Here is a 19,353-nt window from a genome sequence, read left to right on the forward strand (position 1 = left end):
TAGAGATCCTACTATCCTTTCATAATAACACGGGATGTAGAGATCCTACTATCCTTTCATAATAACACGGGATGTAGAGATCCTACTATCCTTCCATAATAATAACATGGGATGGAGAGATCCTACTATCCTTCCATAATAATAACATGGGATGGAGAGATCCTACTATCCTTCCATAATAACATGGGATGGAGAGATCCTACTATCCTTCCATAATAATAACATGGGATGGAGAGATCCTACTATCCTTCCATAATAATAACATGGGATGGAGAGATCCTACTATCCTTCAATAATAATAACATGGGATGGAGAGATCCTACTATCCTTCCATAATAATAACATGGGGTGGAGAGATCCTACTATCCTTCCATAATAATAACATGGGATGTAGAGATCCTACTATCCTTTCATAATAACACGGGATGTAGAGATCCTACTATCCTTCCATAATAATAACATGGGATGTAGAGATCCTACTATCCTTTCATAATAACATGGGATGGAGAGATCCTACTATCCTTCCATAATAATAACATGGGATGTAGAGATCCTACTATCCTTTCATAATAACACGGGATGTAGAGATCCTACTATCCTTCCATAATAACATGGGATGTAGAGATCCTAATATCTTTCCATAATAATACCATGGGATGTAGAGATCCTACTATTCTTCCATAATAATAACATGGGATGTAGAGATCCTACTATCCTTCCATAATAATAACATGGGATGTAGAGATCCTACTATTCTTCGATAATAATAAAATGGGATGTAAAGATCCTACTATCCCTCCATAATAATAACATGGGATGTAGAGATCCTACTATCCTTCCATAATAACATGGGATGTAGAGATCCTACTATTCTTCGATAATAATAAAATGGGATGTAAAGATCCTACTATCCCTCCATAATAATAGCATGGGATGTAGAGATCCTACTATCCTTTCATAATAACACGGGATGTAGAGATCCTACTATCCTTCCATAATAACATGGGATGTAGAGATCCTACTATTCTTCGATAATAATAAAATGGGATGTAAAGATCCTACTATCCCTCCATAATAATAGCATGGGATGTAGAGATCCTACTATCCTTCCATAATAACATGGGATGTAGAGATCCTACTATTCTTCGATAATAATAAAATGGGATGTAAAGATCCTACTATCCCTCCATAATAATAGCATGGGATGTAAAGATCCTACTATCCCTCCATAATAATAACATGGGATGTAGAGATCCTACTATCCTTCCATAATAACATGGGATGTAGAGATCCTACTATTCTTCGATAATAATAAAATGGGATGTAAAGATCCTACTATCCTTCCATAATAATAGCATGGGATGTAGAGATCCTACTATCCTTTCATAATAACACGGGATGTAGAGATCCTACTATCCCTCCATAATAACATGGGATGTAGAGATCCTAATATCTTTCCATAATAATACCATGGGATGTAGAGATCCTACTATTCTTCCATAATAATAACATGGGATGTAGAGATCCTACTATCCTTCCATAATAATAACATGGGATGTGGAGATCCTACTATTCTTCCATAATAATAGCATGGGATGTAGAGATCCTACTATCTTTCCATAATAATCACATTGGATGTAGAGATCCTACTATCCTTCCATAATAACATGGGATGTAGTGATCCTTCTATCTTTCCATAATAATAACATGGGATGGAGAGATCCTGCTCCCCTTCCATAATAATAACATTGGATGTAGAGATCCTACTATCCTTCCATAATAACATGGGATGTAGAGATCCAACTATCCTTCCATAATAATAACATGGGATGTAGAGATCCTGCTATACTTCCATAATAATAGCATGGAATGGAGAGATCCTGCTATCCTTCCATAATAATAGCATGGGATGGAGAGATCCTACTATCCTTCCATAATAATAGCATGGGATGGAGAGATCCTACTATCCTTCCATAATAACAGCATGGGATGTAGAGATCCTACTATCCTTCCATAATAACATGGGATGTTGAGATCCTACCATCCTTCCATAATAATAACATGGGATGTAGAGATCCTACTATCCTTCCATAATAACATGGGATGTAGAGATCCAACTATCCTTCCATAATAATAACATGGGATGTAGAGATCCTGCTATACTTCCATAATAATAGCATGGAATGGAGAGATCCTGCTATCCTTCCATAATAATAACATGGGATGTAGAGATCCTGCTATTCTTCCAAAATAACATGTGATGGAGAGATCCTACTATCCTTCCATAATAATGACATGGGATGTAGAGATCCTACTATCCTTCCATAATAACAGCATGGGATGGAGAGATCCTACTCTCCTTCCGTATTAATAACTTGGGATGGAGAGATCCTGCTATCCTTCCATAATAATAGCATGGGGTGGAGAGATCCTACTATCCTTCCATAATAACAGCATGGGATGTAGAGATCCTACTATCCTTCCATAATAACAGCATGGGATGGAGAGATCCTACTATCCTTCCATAATAATAGCATGGGATGGAGAGATCCTGCTATACTTCCATAATAATAACATGGGGTGGAGAGATCCTACTATCTTTCCATAATAATAACATGGGATGTAGAGATCCTACTATTCTTCCATAATAATAACCTGGGATGGAGAGATCCTGCTATACTTCCATAATAATAACATGGGATGGAGAGATCCTACTATCCTTCCATAATAATGACATGGGATGTAGAGATCCTACTATCCTTCCATAATAACAGCATGGGATGGAGAGATCCTACTCTCCTTCCGTATTAATAACTTGGGATGGAGAGATCCTGCTATCCTTCCATAATAATAGCATGGGGTGGAGAGATCCTACTATCCTTCCATAATAACAGCATGGGATGTAGAGATCCTACTATCCTTCCATAACAACAGCATGGGATGTAGAGATCCTACTATCCTTCCATAATAACAGCATGGGATGGAGATATCCTACTATCTTTCCATAATAATAACATGGGATGTAGAGATCCTACTATTCTTCCATAATAATAACATGGGATGTAGAGATCCTACTATCCTTCCAGAATAATAGCATGGGATTGAGAGATCCTACTATCCTTCCATAATAATACCATGGGATGTAGAGATCCTACTATCCTTCCATAATAATACCATGGGATGTAGAGATCCTACTATCCTTCCATAATAATAGCATGGGATGTAGAGATCCTACTTTGCTCCGATAATAATAACATGGGATGTAGAGATCCTACTATCCCTCCATAATAATAATATGGGATGTAGAGATCCTCTATCCCTCCATAATAATAACATGGGATGTAGAGATCGTACTATCCTTCCATAATAACATGGGATGTAGAGATCCTGCTATCCCTCCATAGTAACATGGGATGTATAGATCCTAGTATTCTTCCATAAAATTAACATGGGATGTAGAGATCCTACTATCCTTCCATAATAACAGCATGGGATGGAGAGATCCTACTATCCTTCCATAATAATAACATGGGATGGAGAGATCCTACTATCCTTCCATAATAATAGCATGGGATGGAGAGATCCTGCTATCCTTCCATAATAATAACATGGGATGTAGAGATCCTACTATCCCTCCATAATAACATGGGATGTAGAGATCCTACTATCCTTCCATTTTTATTTATTTTTTATTTTACCTTTATTTAACTAGGCAATTCAGTTAAGAACAAATTCTTATTTTCAATGACGGCCTAGGAACAGTGGGTTAACTGCCTGTTCAGGGGCAGTACGACAGATTTGTACCTTGTCTGCTCGGGGTTTGAACTTGCAACCTTCTCTAACCACTAGGCTACCCTGCCGCCCCATAATAACATGGGATGTTAAACTTCCGGGTTGGAGCGAGCGGTCGCATTCGCACTTCGGTCCGCAGGTAGTATTACTTTTCATTACATTTCATTATAGTACAACGGTTTGATTTGTCTAATCTTAGCAATTTCTTCTTAGCTAGCTACATAGCCGTCTTTGTATCAAAGATAATTGCGTAATTATCGTATTTCGTCGTCCTAACGTAGTCTACTGCAGCTAGCCACATAGCTAACGTCCACCGTCTATCGTATAGCAGCACCGTAGAAACTATTTACACTCAACTGAACGACTTGATTAGTGTAGTGTTAGCTAGCTACATAGTTGTCTTTGCTGTCTTCGTATCCAAGATGATTGTGTAGTTTAGAGTGTGTAGTCTTAGAGTGATTATCTTAATTTACCGAGGTTAGCTAGCCAGCTATTTGTCGTCCTTAACGTAGGAGACACTGCTAGCTAGCTAACAGCTAACAACAACCCGGTCGCATTCCGCTTCGCTCCACAGGTAGTATCACATTTTCATTTCATTACAGCACAACGGTTTGATTTGCTTGATCGTAGCTTGCTACATAGCTAGCTACATAGCCGTCCTTGTATCAAAGATAATTGTGTAGTCTAGAGCGATTTTCTAGGTCAGCTAGCCAGCTATTGTCGTTCTTTTAACGCAACGTAACGTAATCAACACTGCTAGCTAGCCAGCTAGCCCCCGAATAGTAGCACTGTAGAAACTATTACACTCAACGGAACGACTTGATTAGTGTAGTGTCAACAACGCAGCCACTGCCAGCTAGCCTACTTCAGCAGTACTGTATCATTTTAATCATTTTAGTCAATAAGATTCTTGCTACGTAAGCTTAACTTTCTGAACATTCGAGATGTGTAGTCCACTTGCCGTACCAATCTCCTTGCATTAGCGTAGCCTCTTCTGTAGCCTGTCAACTATGTGTCTGTCTATCCCTGTTCTCTCCTCTCTGCAGACCATACAAACGCTCCACACCGCGTGGCCGCGGCCACCCTAATCTGGTGGTCCCAGCGCGCACGACCCACGTGGAGTTCCAGGTCTCCGGTAGCCTCTGGAACTGCCGATCTGCGGCCAACAAGGCAGAGTTCATCTCAGCCTATGCCTCCCTCCAGTCCCTCGACTTCTTGGCACTGACGGAAACATGGATCACCACAGATAACACTGCTACTCCTACTGCTCTCTCTTCGTCCGCCCACGTGTTCTCGCACACCCCGAGAGCTTCTGGTCAGCGGGGTGGTGGCACCGGGATCCTCATCTCTCCCAAGTGGTCATTCTCTCTTTCTCCCCTTACCCATCTGTCTATCGCCTCCTTTGAATTCCATGCTGTCACAGTTAACAGCCCTTTCAAGCTTAACATCCTTATCATTTATCGCCCTCCAGGTTCCCTCGGAGAGTTCATCAATGAGCTTGATGCCTTGATAAGCTCCTTTCCTGAGGACGGCTCACCTCTCACAGTTCTGGGCGACTTTAACCTCCCCACGTCTACCTTTGACTCATTCCTCTCTGCCTCCTTCTTTCCACTCCTCTCCTCTTTTGACCTCACCCTCTCACCTTCCCCCCTACTCACAAGGCAGGCAATACGCTCGACCTCATCTTTACTAGATGCTGTTCTTCCACTAACCCCATTGCAACTCCCCTCCAAGTCTCCGACCACTACCTTGTATCCTTTTCCCTCTCGCTCTCATCCAACACTTCCCACACTGCCCCTACTCGGATGGTATCGCGCCGTCCCAACCTTCGCTCTCTCTCCCCCGCTACTCTCTCCTCTTCCATCCTATCATCTCTTCCCTCTGCTCAAACCTTCTCCAACCTATCTCCTGATTCTGCCTCCTCAACCCTCCTCTCCTCCCTTTCTGCATCCTTTGACTCTCTATGTCCCCTATCCTCCAGGCCGGCTCGGTCCTCCCTCCCGCTCCGTGGCTCGACGACTCATTGCGAGCTCACAGAACAGGGCTCCGGGCAGCCGAGCGGAAATGGAGGAAAACTCGCCTCCCTGCGGACCTGGCATCCTTTCACTCCCTCCTCTCTACATTTTCCTCCTCTGTCTCTGCTGCTAAAGCCACTTTCTACCACTCTAAATTCCAAGCATCTGCCTCTAACCCTAGGAAGCTCTTTGCCACCTTCTCCTCCCTCCTGAATCCTCCTCCCCCTCCCCCTCCTCCCTCTCTGCAGATGACTTCGTTAACCATTTTGAAAAGAAGGTCGACGACATCCGATCCTCGTTTGCTAAGTCAAACGACACCGCTGGTTCTGCTCACACTGCCCTACCCTGTGCTCTGACCTCTTTCTCCCCTCTCTCTCCAGATGAAATCTCGCGTCTCGTGACGGCCGGCCGCCCAACAACCTGCCCGCTTGACCCTATCCCCTCCTCTCTTCTCCAGACCATTTCCGGAGACCTCCTCCCTTACCTCACCTCGCTCATCAACTCATCCCTGACCGCTGGCTACGTCCCTTCCGTCCTCAAGAGAGCGAGAGTTGCACCCCTTCTGAAAAAACCTACACTCGATCCCTCCGATGTCAACAACTACAGACCAGTATCCCTTCTTTCTTTTCTCTCCAAAACTCTTGAACGTGCCGTCCTTGGCCAGCTCTACCGCTATCTCTCTCAGAATGACCTTCTTGATCCAAATCAGTCAGGTTTCAAGACTAGTCATTCAACTGAGACTGCTCTTCTCTGCATCACGGAGGCGCTCCGCACTGCTAAAGCTAACTCTCTCTCCTCTGCTCTCATCCTTCTAGACCTATCGGCTGCCTTCGATACTGTGAACCATCAGATCCTCCTCTCCACCCTCTCCGAGTTGGGCATCTCCGGCGCGGCCCACGCTTGATTGCGTCCTACCTGACAGGTCGCTCCTACCAGGTGGCGTGGCGAGAATCTGTCTCCTCACCACGCGCTCTCACCACTGGTGTCCCCCAGGGCTCTGTTCTAGGCCCTCTCCTATTCTCGCTATACACCAAGTCACTTGGCTCTGTCATAACCTCACATGGTCTCTCCTATCATTGCTATGCAGACGACACACAATTAATCTTCTCCTTTCCCCCTTCTGATGACCAGGTGGCGAATCGCATCTCTGCATGTCTGGCAGACATATCAGTGTGGATGACGGATCACCACCTCAAGCTGAACCTCGGCAAGACGGAGCTGCTCTTCCTCCCGGGAAGGACTGCCCGTTCCATGATCTCGCCATCACGGTTGACAACTCCATTGTGTCCTCCTCCCAGAGCGCTAAGAACCTTGGCGTGATCCTGGACAACACCCTGTCGTTCTCAACTAACATCAAGGCGGTGGCCCGTTCCTGTAGGTTCATGCTCTACAACATCCGCAGAGTACGACCCTGCCTCACACAGGAAGCGGCGCAGGTCCTAATCCAGGCACTTGTCATCTCCCGTCTGGATTACTGCAACTCGCTGTTGGCTGGGCTCCCTGCCTGTGCCATTAAACCCCTACAACTCATCCAGAACACCGCAGCCCGTCTGGTGTTCAACCTTCCCAAGTTCTCTCACGTCACCCCGCTCCTCCGCTCTCTCCACTGGCTTCCAGTTGAAGCTCGCATCCGCCTCAAGACCATGGTGCTTGCCTACGGAGCTGTGAGGGGAACGGCACCTCAGTACCTCCAGGCTCTGATCAGGCCCTACACCCAAACAAGGGCACTGCGTTCATCCACCTCTGGCCTGCTCGCCTCCCTACCACTGAGGAAGTACAGTTCCCGCTCAGCCCAGTCAAAACTGTTCGCTGCTCTGGCCCCCCAATGGTGGAACAAACTCCCTCACGACGCCAGGACAGCGGAGTCAATCACCACCTTCCGGAGACACCTGAAACCCCACCTCTTTAAGGAATACCTAGGATAGGATAAGTAATCCTTCTCACTCCCCCCCCCCCTAAAAGATTTAGATGCACTATTGTAAAGTGGCTGTTCCACTGGATGTCATAAGGTAATGCACCAATTTGTAAGTCGCTCTGGATAAGAGCGTCTGCTAAATGACTTAAATGTAAATGTAAATGTAAAATGTAGAGATCCTACTATCCCTCCATAATAATAAAATGGGATGTAGAGATCCTACTATACTTCCATAATAATAACATGGGATGTAGAGATCCTACTATCCTTCCATAATAACATGGGATGTAGAGATCCTACTATCTTTCCATAACAGCATGGGATAAATCAGTCATCCATAATACATGGAGTAAGAGTAAATAAGCGTGATGTATGGGAGTTCTAGAGAGGGTTAGGCTGTGCTGAGTGCTTCCTGTCTGACTATGTTACTCTGCTATTCAGCCTAGTCAGCTATCCCCATGAATTCCCTTCCCTCACAGGGGCGTGCATCCAATCAGACAACCCAGAGTCTGTTACTGATTCAGCTGCTTCAGCCGGCTGACTGGTTGTGACTGGACCAGACTAGACTTCTGCCACTTATTACTATGGTATAACTTTAATTATGAACTGGGTGGTTCAAGTCCTGAATTTTTTACTGTTCTAATTACGTTGGTAACCAGTTTATAATAACAATAAGCCACCTCTGGAGTTTGTGGATAAGGTTGCGTCGCGGTATATTGGCCATATACCACACCCTCTCGTGCCTTATTGCTTACGTATACCATGGGTATGACAAAACATTCATTTTTACTGCTCTAATTACGTTGGTAATCAGTTTAAAATAGCTATAAGGGCAATATCCAGCCTCTCCGTGCTGAGTCATGCCTAAGAACAGCCCTTAGCCATGGTATGTTGGTCATTTACCACACCTCCTCGGGCCTTATTGCTTCACTGTACTATTTGGGTGTTCAGTGTGGACACAGGCACATAGTCTAGACATATGTTGGACAAAAGAAGCAGAGTAGCCGATGTTAAATCACCAGCTAGCTTTTCTATTTTGTTCATATGTTGTAAGAGAACAGGGTAAGAGTAATGAGTGTGTAGGTGTCAGTACGCACTGGTATGAGGAACTTCTTGATCTCCTCCAGTGCGTGACCCATCCTGTTGTAGGCCTCTGCAGGGGGAGCGAACACTTCTATGAGGACATGGAGATCCTCGTTCAGGTGCTGATATTTGGCCTCTCCGCTCTTCCGTAGCTCTTCCTCCTGGTGGAACAAAAATCAATTAAGTACATTAACAAAGCCCTCTTTAAACCAGAAGTTGTCACAAAGTGTTGCAACTCGGTCTATTATAATGTCACCTCAGTTACTCCTCACAGTTTATATCATCCACACAGTATCAGCAAGATGGATCCAGCTAATCTGTTTGACTGGAGTATTGAATTTCATTAGGACTGTCAGAGTTAATCAGTTAACTCTAATCTAATTTAAGTTTTAAATTGTGATGAATCGCATTGTCTGAAAGTATTCAAAATACACTGTAAACATCCGAATAAATATACTGTATATGGTTGAAAACAACAATGCTAACCGTTACTTTGGACAAAATCAAGACATCAATTGTCACGAATACCACCGGTCGTCGTCGCCGGTCTATTAGCTGCCACTGAAGGTGGCTCCCCTTCCTGTTCGGGTGGAGCTCGGCGGTCGTCGTCGCCGGCCTATTAGCTGCCACTGAAGGTGGCTCCCCTTCCTGTTCGGGTGGAGCTCGGCGGTCATCGTCGCCGGCCTATTAGCTGCCACTGAAGGTGGCTCCCCTTCCTGTTCGGGTGGCGCTCGGCGGTCGTCGTCGCCGGTCTATTAGCTGCCACTGAAGGTGGCTCCCCTTCCTGTTCGGGTGGCGCTCGGCGGTCGTCGTCGCCGGTCTATTAGCTGCCACTGAAGGTGGCTCCCCTTCCTGCTCGGGTGGAGCTCGGCCGTCGTCGACGCCGGTCTATTAGCTGCCACTGAAGGTGGCTCCCCTTCCTGTTCGGGTGGCGCTCGGCGGTCGTCGTCGCCGGTCTATTAGCTGCCACTGAAGGTGGCTCCCCTTCCTGCTCGGGTGGCGCTCGGCCGTCGTCGACGCCGGTCTATTAGCTGCCACTGAAGGTGGCTCCCCTTCCTGTTCGGGTGGCGCTCGGCGGTCGTCGTCGCCGGCCTATTAGCTGCCACTGAAGGTGGCTCCCCTTCCTGTTCAGGTGGCGCTCGGCGGTCGTCGTCGCCGGTCTATTAGCTGCCACTGAAGGTGGCTCCCCTTCCTGTTCGGGTGGCGCTCGGCGATCGTCGTCGCCGGTCTATTAGCTGCCACTGAAAGTGGCCCCACTTCCTGTTCGGGTGGCGCTCGGCGGTCGTCGTCGCCGGTCTATTAGCTGCCACTGAAGGTGGCTCCCCTTCCTGTTCGGGTGGAGCTCGGCGGTCGTCGTCGCCGGCCTATTTGCTGCCACTGAAGGTGGCTCCCCTTCCTGTTCGGGTGGAGCTCGGCGGTCGTCGCCGCCGGCCTATTAGCTGCCACTGAAGGTGGCTCCCCTTCCTGTTCGGGTGGAGCTCGGTGGTCGTCGTCGCCGGTCTATTAGCTGCCACTGAAGGTGGCTCCCCTTCTTGTTCGGGTGGCGCTCGGCGGTCGTCGTCGCCGGTCTATTAGCTGCCACTGAAGGTGGCTCCCCTTCCTGCTCGGGTGGAGCTCGGCCGTCGTCGACGCCGGTCTATTAGCTGCCACTGAAGGTGGCTCCCCTTCCTGTTCGGGTGGCGCTCGGCGGTCGTCGTCGCCGGTCTATTAGCTGCCACTGAAAGTGGCCCCACTTCCTGTTCGGGTGGCGCTCGGCGGTCGTCGTCGCCGGTCTATTAGCTGCCACTGAAGGTGGCTCCCCTTCCTGTTCGGGTGGAGCTCGGTGGTCGTCGTCGCCGGTCTATTAGCTGCCACTGAAGGTGGCTCCCCTTCTTGTTCGGGTGGCGCTCGGCGGTCGTCGTCGCCGGTCTATTAGCTGCCACTGAAGGTGGCTCCCCTTCCTGCTCGGGTGGAGCTCGGCCGTCGTCGACGCCGGTCTATTAGCTGCCACTGAAGGTGGCTCCCCTTCCTGTTCGGGTGGCGCTCGGCGGTCGTTGTCGCCGGTCTATTAGCTGCCACTGAAGGTGGCTCCCCTTCCTGCTCGGGTGGAGCTCGGCGGTCGCGTCGCCGCCGGCCTATTAGCTGCCACTGAAGGTGGCTCCCCTTCCTGTTCGGGTGGCGCTCGGCGGTCGTCGTCGCCGGTCTATTAGCTGCCACTGAAGGTGGCTCCCCTTCCTGTTCGGGTGGCGCTCGGCGATCGTCGTCGCCGGTCTATTAGCTGCCACTGAAAGTGGCCCCACTTCCTGTTCGGGTGGCGCTCGGCGGTCGTCGTCGCCGGCCTATTAGCTGCCACTGAAGGTGGCTCCCCTTCCTGTTCGGGTGGAGCTCGGCGGTCGTCGTCGCCGGCCTATTAGCTGCCACTGAAGGTGGCTCCCCTTCCTGTTCGGGTGGAGCTCGGCGGTCGTCGTCGCCGGTCTATTAGCTGCCACTGAAGGTGGCTCCCCTTCCTGTTCGGTTGGCGCTCGGCGGTCGTCGTCGCCGGTCTATTAGCTGCCACTGAAAGTGGCTCCCCTTCCTGTTCGGTTGGCGCTCGGCGGTCGTCGTCGCCGGTCTATTAGCTGCCACTGAAGGTGGCTCCCCTTCCTGTTCGGGTGGCGCTCGGCGGTCGTCGTCGCCGGTCTATTAGCTGCCACTGAAGGTGGCTCCCCTTCCTGTTCGGGTGGCGCTCGGCGGTCGTCGTCGCCGGTCTATTACCTGCCACTGAAGGTGGCTCCCCTTCCTGTTCGGGTGGCGCTCGGCGATCGTCGTCGCCGGTCTATTAGCTGCCACTGAAGGTGGCTCCCCTTCCTGTTCGGGTGGCGCTCGGCGGTCGTCGTCGCCGGTCTATTACCTGCCACTGAAGGTGGCTCCCCTTCCTGTTCGGGTGGAGCTCGGCGGTCGTCGTCGCCGGTCTATTAGCTGCCACTGAAGGTGGCTCCCCTTCCTGTTCGGGTGGAGCTCGGCGGTCGTCGTCGCCGGCCTATTAGCTGCCACTGAAGGTGGCTCCCCTTCCTGTTCGGGTGGAGCTCGGCGGTCATCGTCGCCGGCCTATTAGCTGCCACTGAAGGTGGCTCCCCTTCCTGTTCGGGTGGCGCTCGGCGGTCGTCGTCGCCGGTCTATTAGCTGCCACTGAAGGTGGCTCCCCTTCCTGTTCGGGTGGCGCTCGGCGGTCGTCGTCGCCGGTCTATTAGCTGCCACTGAAGGTGGCTCCCCTTCCTGCTCGGGTGGAGCTCGGCCGTCGTCGACGCCGGTCTATTAGCTGCCACTGAAGGTGGCTCCCCTTCCTGTTCGGGTGGCGCTCGGCGGTCGTCGTCGCCGGTCTATTAGCTGCCACTGAAGGTGGCTCCCCTTCCTGCTTGGGTGGCGCTCGGCCGTCGTCGACGCCGGTCTATTAGCTGCCACTGAAGGTGGCTCCCCTTCCTGTTCGGGTGGCGCTCGGCGGTCGTCGTCGCCGGCCTATTAGCTGCCACTGAAGGTGGCTCCCCTTCCTGTTCGGGTGGCGCTCGGCGGTCGTCGTCGCCGGTCTATTAGCTGCCACTGAAGGTGGCTCCCCTTCCTGTTCGGGTGGCGCTCGGCGATCGTCGTCGCCGGTCTATTAGCTGCCACTGAAAGTGGCCCCACTTCCTGTTCGGGTGGCGCTCGGCGGTCGTCGTCGCCGGTCTATTAGCTGCCACTGAAGGTGGCTCCCCTTCCTGTTCGGGTGGAGCTCGGCGGTCGTCGTCGCCGGCCTATTTGCTGCCACTGAAGGTGGCTCCCCTTCCTGTTCGGGTGGAGCTCGGCGGTCGTCGCCGCCGGCCTATTAGCTGCCACTGAAGGTGGCTCCCCTTCCTGTTCGGGTGGAGCTCGGTGGTCGTCGTCGCCGGTCTATTAGCTGCCACTGAAGGTGGCTCCCCTTCTTGTTCGGGTGGCGCTCGGCGGTCGTCGTCGCCGGTCTATTAGCTGCCACTGAAGGTGGCTCCCCTTCCTGCTCGGGTGGAGCTCGGCCGTCGTCGACGCCGGTCTATTAGCTGCCACTGAAGGTGGCTCCCCTTCCTGTTCGGGTGGCGCTCGGCGGTCGTCGTCGCCGGTCTATTAGCTGCCACTGAAAGTGGCCCCACTTCCTGTTCGGGTGGCGCTCGGCGGTCGTCGTCGCCGGTCTATTAGCTGCCACTGAAGGTGGCTCCCCTTCCTGTTCGGGTGGAGCTCGGCGGTCGTCGTCGCCGGCCTATTTGCTGCCACTGAAGGTGGCTCCCCTTCCTGTTCGGGTGGCGCTCGGCGGTCGTCGTCGCCGGTCTATTAGCTGCCACTGAAGGTGGCTCCCCTTCCTGTTCGGGTGGAGCTCGGCGGTCGTCGCCGCCGGCCTATTAGCTGCCACTGAAGGTGGCTCCCCTTCCTGTTCGGGTGGAGCTCGGTGGTCGTCGTCGCCGGTCTATTAGCTGCCACTGAAGGTGGCTCCCCTTCTTGTTCGGGTGGCGCTCGGCGGTCGTCGTCGCCGGTCTATTAGCTGCCACTGAAGGTGGCTCCCCTTCCTGCTCGGGTGGAGCTCGGCCGTCGTCGACGCCGGTCTATTAGCTGCCACTGAAGGTGGCTCCCCTTCCTGTTCGGGTGGCGCTCGGCGGTCGTTGTCGCCGGTCTATTAGCTGCCACTGAAGGTGGCTCCCCTTCCTGCTCGGGTGGAGCTCGGCGGTCGTCGTCGCCGGCCTATTAGCTGCCACTGAAGGTGGCTCCCCTTCCTGTTCGGGTGGCGCTCGGCGGTCGTCGTCGCCGGTCTATTAGCTGCCACTGAAGGTGGCTCCCCTTCCTGTTCGGGTGGCGCTCGGCGATCGTCGTCGCCGGTCTATTAGCTGCCACTGAAAGTGGCCCCACTTCCTGTTCGGGTGGCGCTCGGCGGTCGTCGTCGCCGGCCTATTAGCTGCCACTGAAGGTGGCTCCCCTTCCTGTTCGGGTGGAGCTCGGCGGTCGTCGTCGCCGGCCTATTAGCTGCCACTGAAGGTGGCTCCCCTTCCTGTTCGGTTGGCGCTCGGCGGTCGTCGTCGCCGGTCTATTAGCTGCCACTGAAAGTGGCTCCCCTTCCTGTTCGGTTGGCGCTCGGCGGTCGTTGTCGCCGGTCTATTAGCTGCCACTGAAGGTGGCTCCCCTTCCTGTTCGGGTGGCGCTCGGCGGTCGTCGTCGCCGGTCTATTAGCTGCCACTGAAGGTGGCTCCCCTTCCTGTTCGGGTGGCGCTCGGCGGTCGTCGTCGCCGGTCTATTACCTGCCACTGAAGGTGGCTCCCCTTCCTGTTCGGGTGGCGCTCGGCGATCGTCGTCGCCGGTCTATTAGCTGCCACTGAAGGTGGCTCCCCTTCCTGCTCGGGTGGAGCTCGGCGGTCGTCGTCGCCGGCCTATTAGCTGCCACTGAAAGTGGCTCCCCTTCCTGTTCGGGTGGAGCTCGGCGGTCGTCGTCGCCGGCCTATTAGCTGCCACTGAAGGTGGCTCCCCTCCCTGTTCGGGTGGCGCTCGGCGGTCGTCGTCGCCGGCCTATTAGCTGCCACTGAAAGTGGCTCCCCTTCCTGTTCGGGTGGAGCTCGGCGGTCGTCGTCGCCGGCCTATTAGCTGCCACTGAAAGTGGCTCCCCTTCCTGTTCGGGTGGAGCTCGGCGGTCGTCGTCGCCGGCCTATTAGCTGCCACTGAAGGTGGCTCCCCTTCCTGTTCGGGTGGCGCTCGGCGGTCGTCGTCGCCGGCCTATTAGCTGCCACTGAAAGTGGCTCCCCTTCCTGTTCGGGTGGAGCTCGGCGGTCGTCGTCGCCGGTCTATTAGCTGCCACTGAAGGTGGCTCCCCTTCCTGTTCGGGTGGCGCTCGGCGGTCGTCGTCACCGGCCTATTAGCTGCCACTGAAGGTGGCTCCCCTTCCTGTTCGGGTGGAGCTCGGCGGTCGTCGTCGCCGGTCTATTAGCTGCCACTGAAGGTGGCTCCCCTTCCTGTTCGGGTGGCGCTCGGCTGTCGTCGTCGCCGGCCTATTAGCTGCCACTGAAAGTGGCTCCCCTTCCTGTTCGGGTGGAGCTCGGCGGTCGTCGTCGCCGGCCTATTAGCTGCCACTGAAGGTGGCTCCCCTTCCTGTTCGGGTGGAGCTCGGCGGTCGTCGTCGCCGGCCTATTAGCTGCCACTGAAGGTGGCTCCCCTTCCTGTTCGGGTGGAGCTCGGCGGTCGTCGTCGCCGGTCTATTAGCTGCCACTGAAGGTGGCTCCCCTTCCTGTTCGGGTGGAGCTCGGCGGTCGTCGTCGCCGGCCTATTAGCTGCCACTGAAGGTGGCTCCCCTTCCTGCTCGGGTGGTGCTCGGCTGTCGTCGTCACGCCGGTCTATTAGCTGCCACTGAAGGTGGCTCCCCTTCCTGCTCGGGTGGTGCTCGGCTGTCGTCGTCACGCCGGTCTATTAGCTGCCACTGAAGGTGGCTCCCCTTTCTGCTCGGGTGGAGCTCGGCTGTCGTCGTCACGCCGGTCTATTAGCTGCCACTGAAGGTGGCTCCCCTTCCTGCTCGGGTGGTGCTCGGCTGTCGTCGTCACGCCGGTCTATTAGCTGCCACTGAAGGTGGCTCCCCTTCCTGTTCGGGTGGTGCTCGGCTGTCGTCGTCACGCCGGTCTATTAGCTGCCACTGAAGGTGGCTCCCCTTCCTGTTCGGGTGGCGCTCGGCGGTCGTCGTCGCCGGCCTATTAGCTGCCACTGAAAGTGGCTCCCCTTCCTGTTCGGGTGGAGCTTGGCGGTCGTCGTCGCCGGCCTATTAGCTGCCACTGAAGGTGGCTCCCCTTCCTGTTCGGGTGGAGCTCGGCGGTCGTCGTCGCCGGCCTATTAGCTGCCACTGAAGGTGGCTCCCCTTCCTGTTCGGGTGGAGCTCGGCGGTCGTCGTCGCCGGTCTATTAGCTGCCACTGAAGGTGGCTCCCCTTCCTGTTCGGGTGGAGCTCGGCGGTCGTCGTCGCCGGCCTATTAGCTGCCACTGAAGGTGGCTCCCCTTCCTGTTCGGGTGGTGCTCGGCTGTCGTCGTCACGCCGGTCTATTAGCTGCCACTGAAGGTGGCTCCCCTTCCTGTTCGGGTGGAGCTCGGCTGTCGTCGTCACGCCGGTCTATTAGCTGCCACTGAAGGTGGCTCCCCTTCCTGCTCGGGTGGAGCTCGGCTGTCGTCGTCACGCCGGTCTATTAGCTGCCACTGAAGGTGGCTCCCCTTCCTGTTCGGGTGGAGCTCGGCGGTCGTCGTCGTCGGCCTATTAGCTGCCACTGAAGGTGGCTCCCCTTCCTGTTCGGGTGGAGCTCGGCGGTCGTCGTCGTCGGCCTATTAGCTGCCACTGAAGGTGGCTCCCCTTCCTGTTCGGGTGGAGCTCGGCGGTCGTCGTCACGCCGGTCTATTAGCTGCCACCGATCCCTTTTTCCTTTTAGTTTGTTTTTGTCTAATTGTTTTCACCTGTTCCTTGTTGGGGTTTTGGGATGGGTGTTATTTAAGTTTGTTTTGCCTGCTGGTGTATGTGCTGGCTTGTTGGTTGTTACGTTTGGTGATGTATCGTGTTTTGTTTTGGGTTTTCGCTGTCCAGTGTTTGTAACTAGGTTTTGGGTTTGTGTTTTAGTGTTTTAGGGCATTCACCCATGTTTTGGACCTGTTACGTTTTGAAGGACATTAAAGCGTTTTTCCGTTCATTTCGCTCTCTGCATTTGACTCCTCACTCATTTCACTCACTCGTTACATCAATATTATTGTATGCTTTTTGTATGAATACAGCTTAAATTATAGCTCAATTAGAGCAAATTCTGAACTTGTGGTTAATGGTGATTAAACACAGCAAATCCTGTGATTAACTTTACATTTTTTATTGTTTGACAACCACAATATTGATTAGACCTCTAATGCCACAAAGGAGTGCAACATTGTATACTGTACATGTAATACATACTACAGTATGGTGTAAATAGGTGATATAGGCCAACATAGATCCCAATGGGCCATCTCATCCAGACAGAAACAGGCCAATATGTTAATTAGGGCCAAACCCTAAGTAAAACTACAGCACAGACAACAATATGAGGTTTATGGACACCCCAGTTTCATCATCTGAACAAAACCCTGCTCTTCTCTAGTGATGTTCCTCTACTCTGCTAGCTACTGAGAACTTCCTTCTCCCTCCTCCACTGGAATCATGCAATGCACACAACACACACACACACACACACACACACACACACACACACACACACACACACACACACACACACACACACACACACACACACACACACACACACACACACACACACACACACACACACACACACACACACTCACACACATTTCTCTCCTCTAGAAGCACCATGCAAGGCAGAGCCTCTGATGTGATGTCATTTAATTATAAATAACCAGGTTTTAAGAGAGCCTGTGGTATGTTAATGAGATGCAAATTTATCTCATAAATCTGTGTTTTACGAGGAAGCTGCTCCTCTGTGTATACTGTCTGGAGTACCTCTACTGATGGAGCTGCGTGAGTGTGAGTGTGAGTGTGTGAGTGTGTGTGTGTGTGTGTGTGTGTGTGTGTGTGTGTGTGTGTGTGTGTGTGTGTGTGTGTGTGTGTGTGTGTGTGTGTGTGTGTGTGTGTGTGTGTGTGTGTGTGTGTGTGTGTGTGTGTGTGTGTGTGTGGCGTGAGTGTGTGGCCCCTCACATAGCTTATATAAGAGACATGAATCACACACACACACACACACACACACACACACACACACACACACACACACACACACACACACACACACACACACACACACACACACACACACACACACACACACACACACACACACACTCTACCTATAGGTGCCCAGCAGCCCATGGCAGGAGATTACAGCTGTCACCTCCTCCTCTTGTTGATATTCCTCATAGAGAATCTGTTTATGTTCCTCACTGTAAATCTGGTTATCAAACAGACATTCTCTTCCCAAAAACAGAGGCACAAAGAAGCACAAAGCCTGAGACAACAGCGTGAGAGTCCATAGGAACTACATAGGAAAGAAAGTTTGGCTCAGAGAATGACATGTTTGAGGGCTGTTAGTTGTTGCAGTTGATGCCTTGCTATGCATCCTGAATGACAGCAGGACGACACGACAGCAACAACATGGATACCGTGTATTGTGATGACTTCTTACTGACTGAGATGTCTGACAGAGGACAAGGAAGTCAACAACTAGATGTAATTTCATCATCCATTTTAAGCTCCACTAGCCTTTGTTTCCATAACACCAACCATGAACCCAGAAGCATACGCCTCCCTTAACATCACCCAGCCCAAGGAATGTACAATAAAGCAACTTTCAGGACAGAGACTCTGAATGCTTCTATATCGTATTGGCTATAGGAGTCTATGGCGACAATGCTGGGATGTCAGAGGTGCCATCAGCTCCGCACTCAAAAGCAGAGGAGGAGAAGGGAGAAGCCTGATGCAGCCTGTTGCAGTGGTGTCCTTCCTGTGATCCTTTCATTGATACTCCTCTGTGTAACTGACCATGACAATCTTGGCCAAATATTGGAGGAATTCTATGAGAGTTATATGTATTGCAATAAGGCATACACTGAGGCTGAGCTTTTACCCACCTCCAACTGGCTTACAGGGAGGTACTGTAGCTATAAGAACACAGCTGTATCCATACAATTAGAATTTGGTGCTAGAATTGCGCCTTGTCATCCAAGAAAACGTCTTGCATAATTACAGGCCTCTCATTGCAAAATGAACTCTGAAGCAAACAGGCCAACACAAACTTTTCAGGACGGATGACTTGTCTGAAAAGTAAGGTGCATGAAGTATCTGGAGCAAGCTGTCAATGATAGATCACAAATCTCCCTGGTAAAGTAATGGAGGAGGTGTGTGAAGCATGCCAAGCTGCGTGTGTGTGTGTGTGTGTGTGTGTGTGTGTGTGTGTGTGTGTGTGTGTGTGTGTGTGTGTGTGTGTGTGTGTGTGTGTGTGTGTGTGTGTGTGTGTGTGTGTGTGTGTGTGTGTGTGTGTGTGTGTGTGTGTGTGAGTGAGTGAGTGAGTGAGTGCGTGCGTGCGTGCGTGAGTGCGTGCGTGCGTGCGTGCGTGCGTGCGTGCGTGTGTGTGTGTGTGTGCGTGCCTGCGTGGATGCTTGCTGAGTCTGCTGAGGTCAGCACATCCCCATGACAGATCTGTTCAGCAGGTGTTCCAGAGTTGTGCCGTCAGAGAGAATCGATCACAACAATCTAACAGAACGGTGCTGTGTGGTACTGAAGATCATCGATGTCACATATCACCCATGATGACAAACTGACTGACGGAGAAAGACTGCCACAGACACAACGAGACAGAACACATCCTCAATAACTCAGCTGGTTATTGATGCCTTTCCACTGAGGGTGTCTGCCTCAATTTACCTGACACAAACAACAGAGAAGTAGAGAGACAGAGGGAGCGCGAGAGAGGGGACTTGGCTGTTACAGAGAGGTAGAGAGGGGGAATGGGATTGGGCTGTTTTCAGATAGAGAGGGAGTGAAGGGGAGGGGACTTGTCTTTTACTAGATAGAGAGGGAGAG

The 19,353-nt window shown here is 51.9% G+C and overlaps 1 protein-coding gene across 2 annotated transcripts in view; it reads right to left on the bottom strand.

Moving 5' to 3' along the window:
• LOC118397731 (KH domain-containing, RNA-binding, signal transduction-associated protein 3-like) overlaps nucleotides 1-19,353 on the bottom strand; it is a 236,990-nt gene that overhangs the window by 84,843 nt on the left and 132,794 nt on the right. For both annotated transcript variants that reach the window (XM_052470270.1, XM_052470269.1), the window contains exon 4: nucleotides 8,820-8,966. In XM_052470270.1, the coding sequence (XP_052326230.1) occupies nucleotides 8,820-8,966 (147 nt within the window). The remainder of the gene's footprint in view (nucleotides 1-8,819; nucleotides 8,967-19,353) is intronic.

The sequence above is a fragment of the Oncorhynchus keta genome, chromosome 19 (genome assembly GCF_023373465.1).
Source record: "Oncorhynchus keta strain PuntledgeMale-10-30-2019 chromosome 19, Oket_V2, whole genome shotgun sequence".
In the NCBI taxonomy this organism is placed as follows: Eukaryota; Metazoa; Chordata; class Actinopteri; order Salmoniformes; family Salmonidae; genus Oncorhynchus; species Oncorhynchus keta.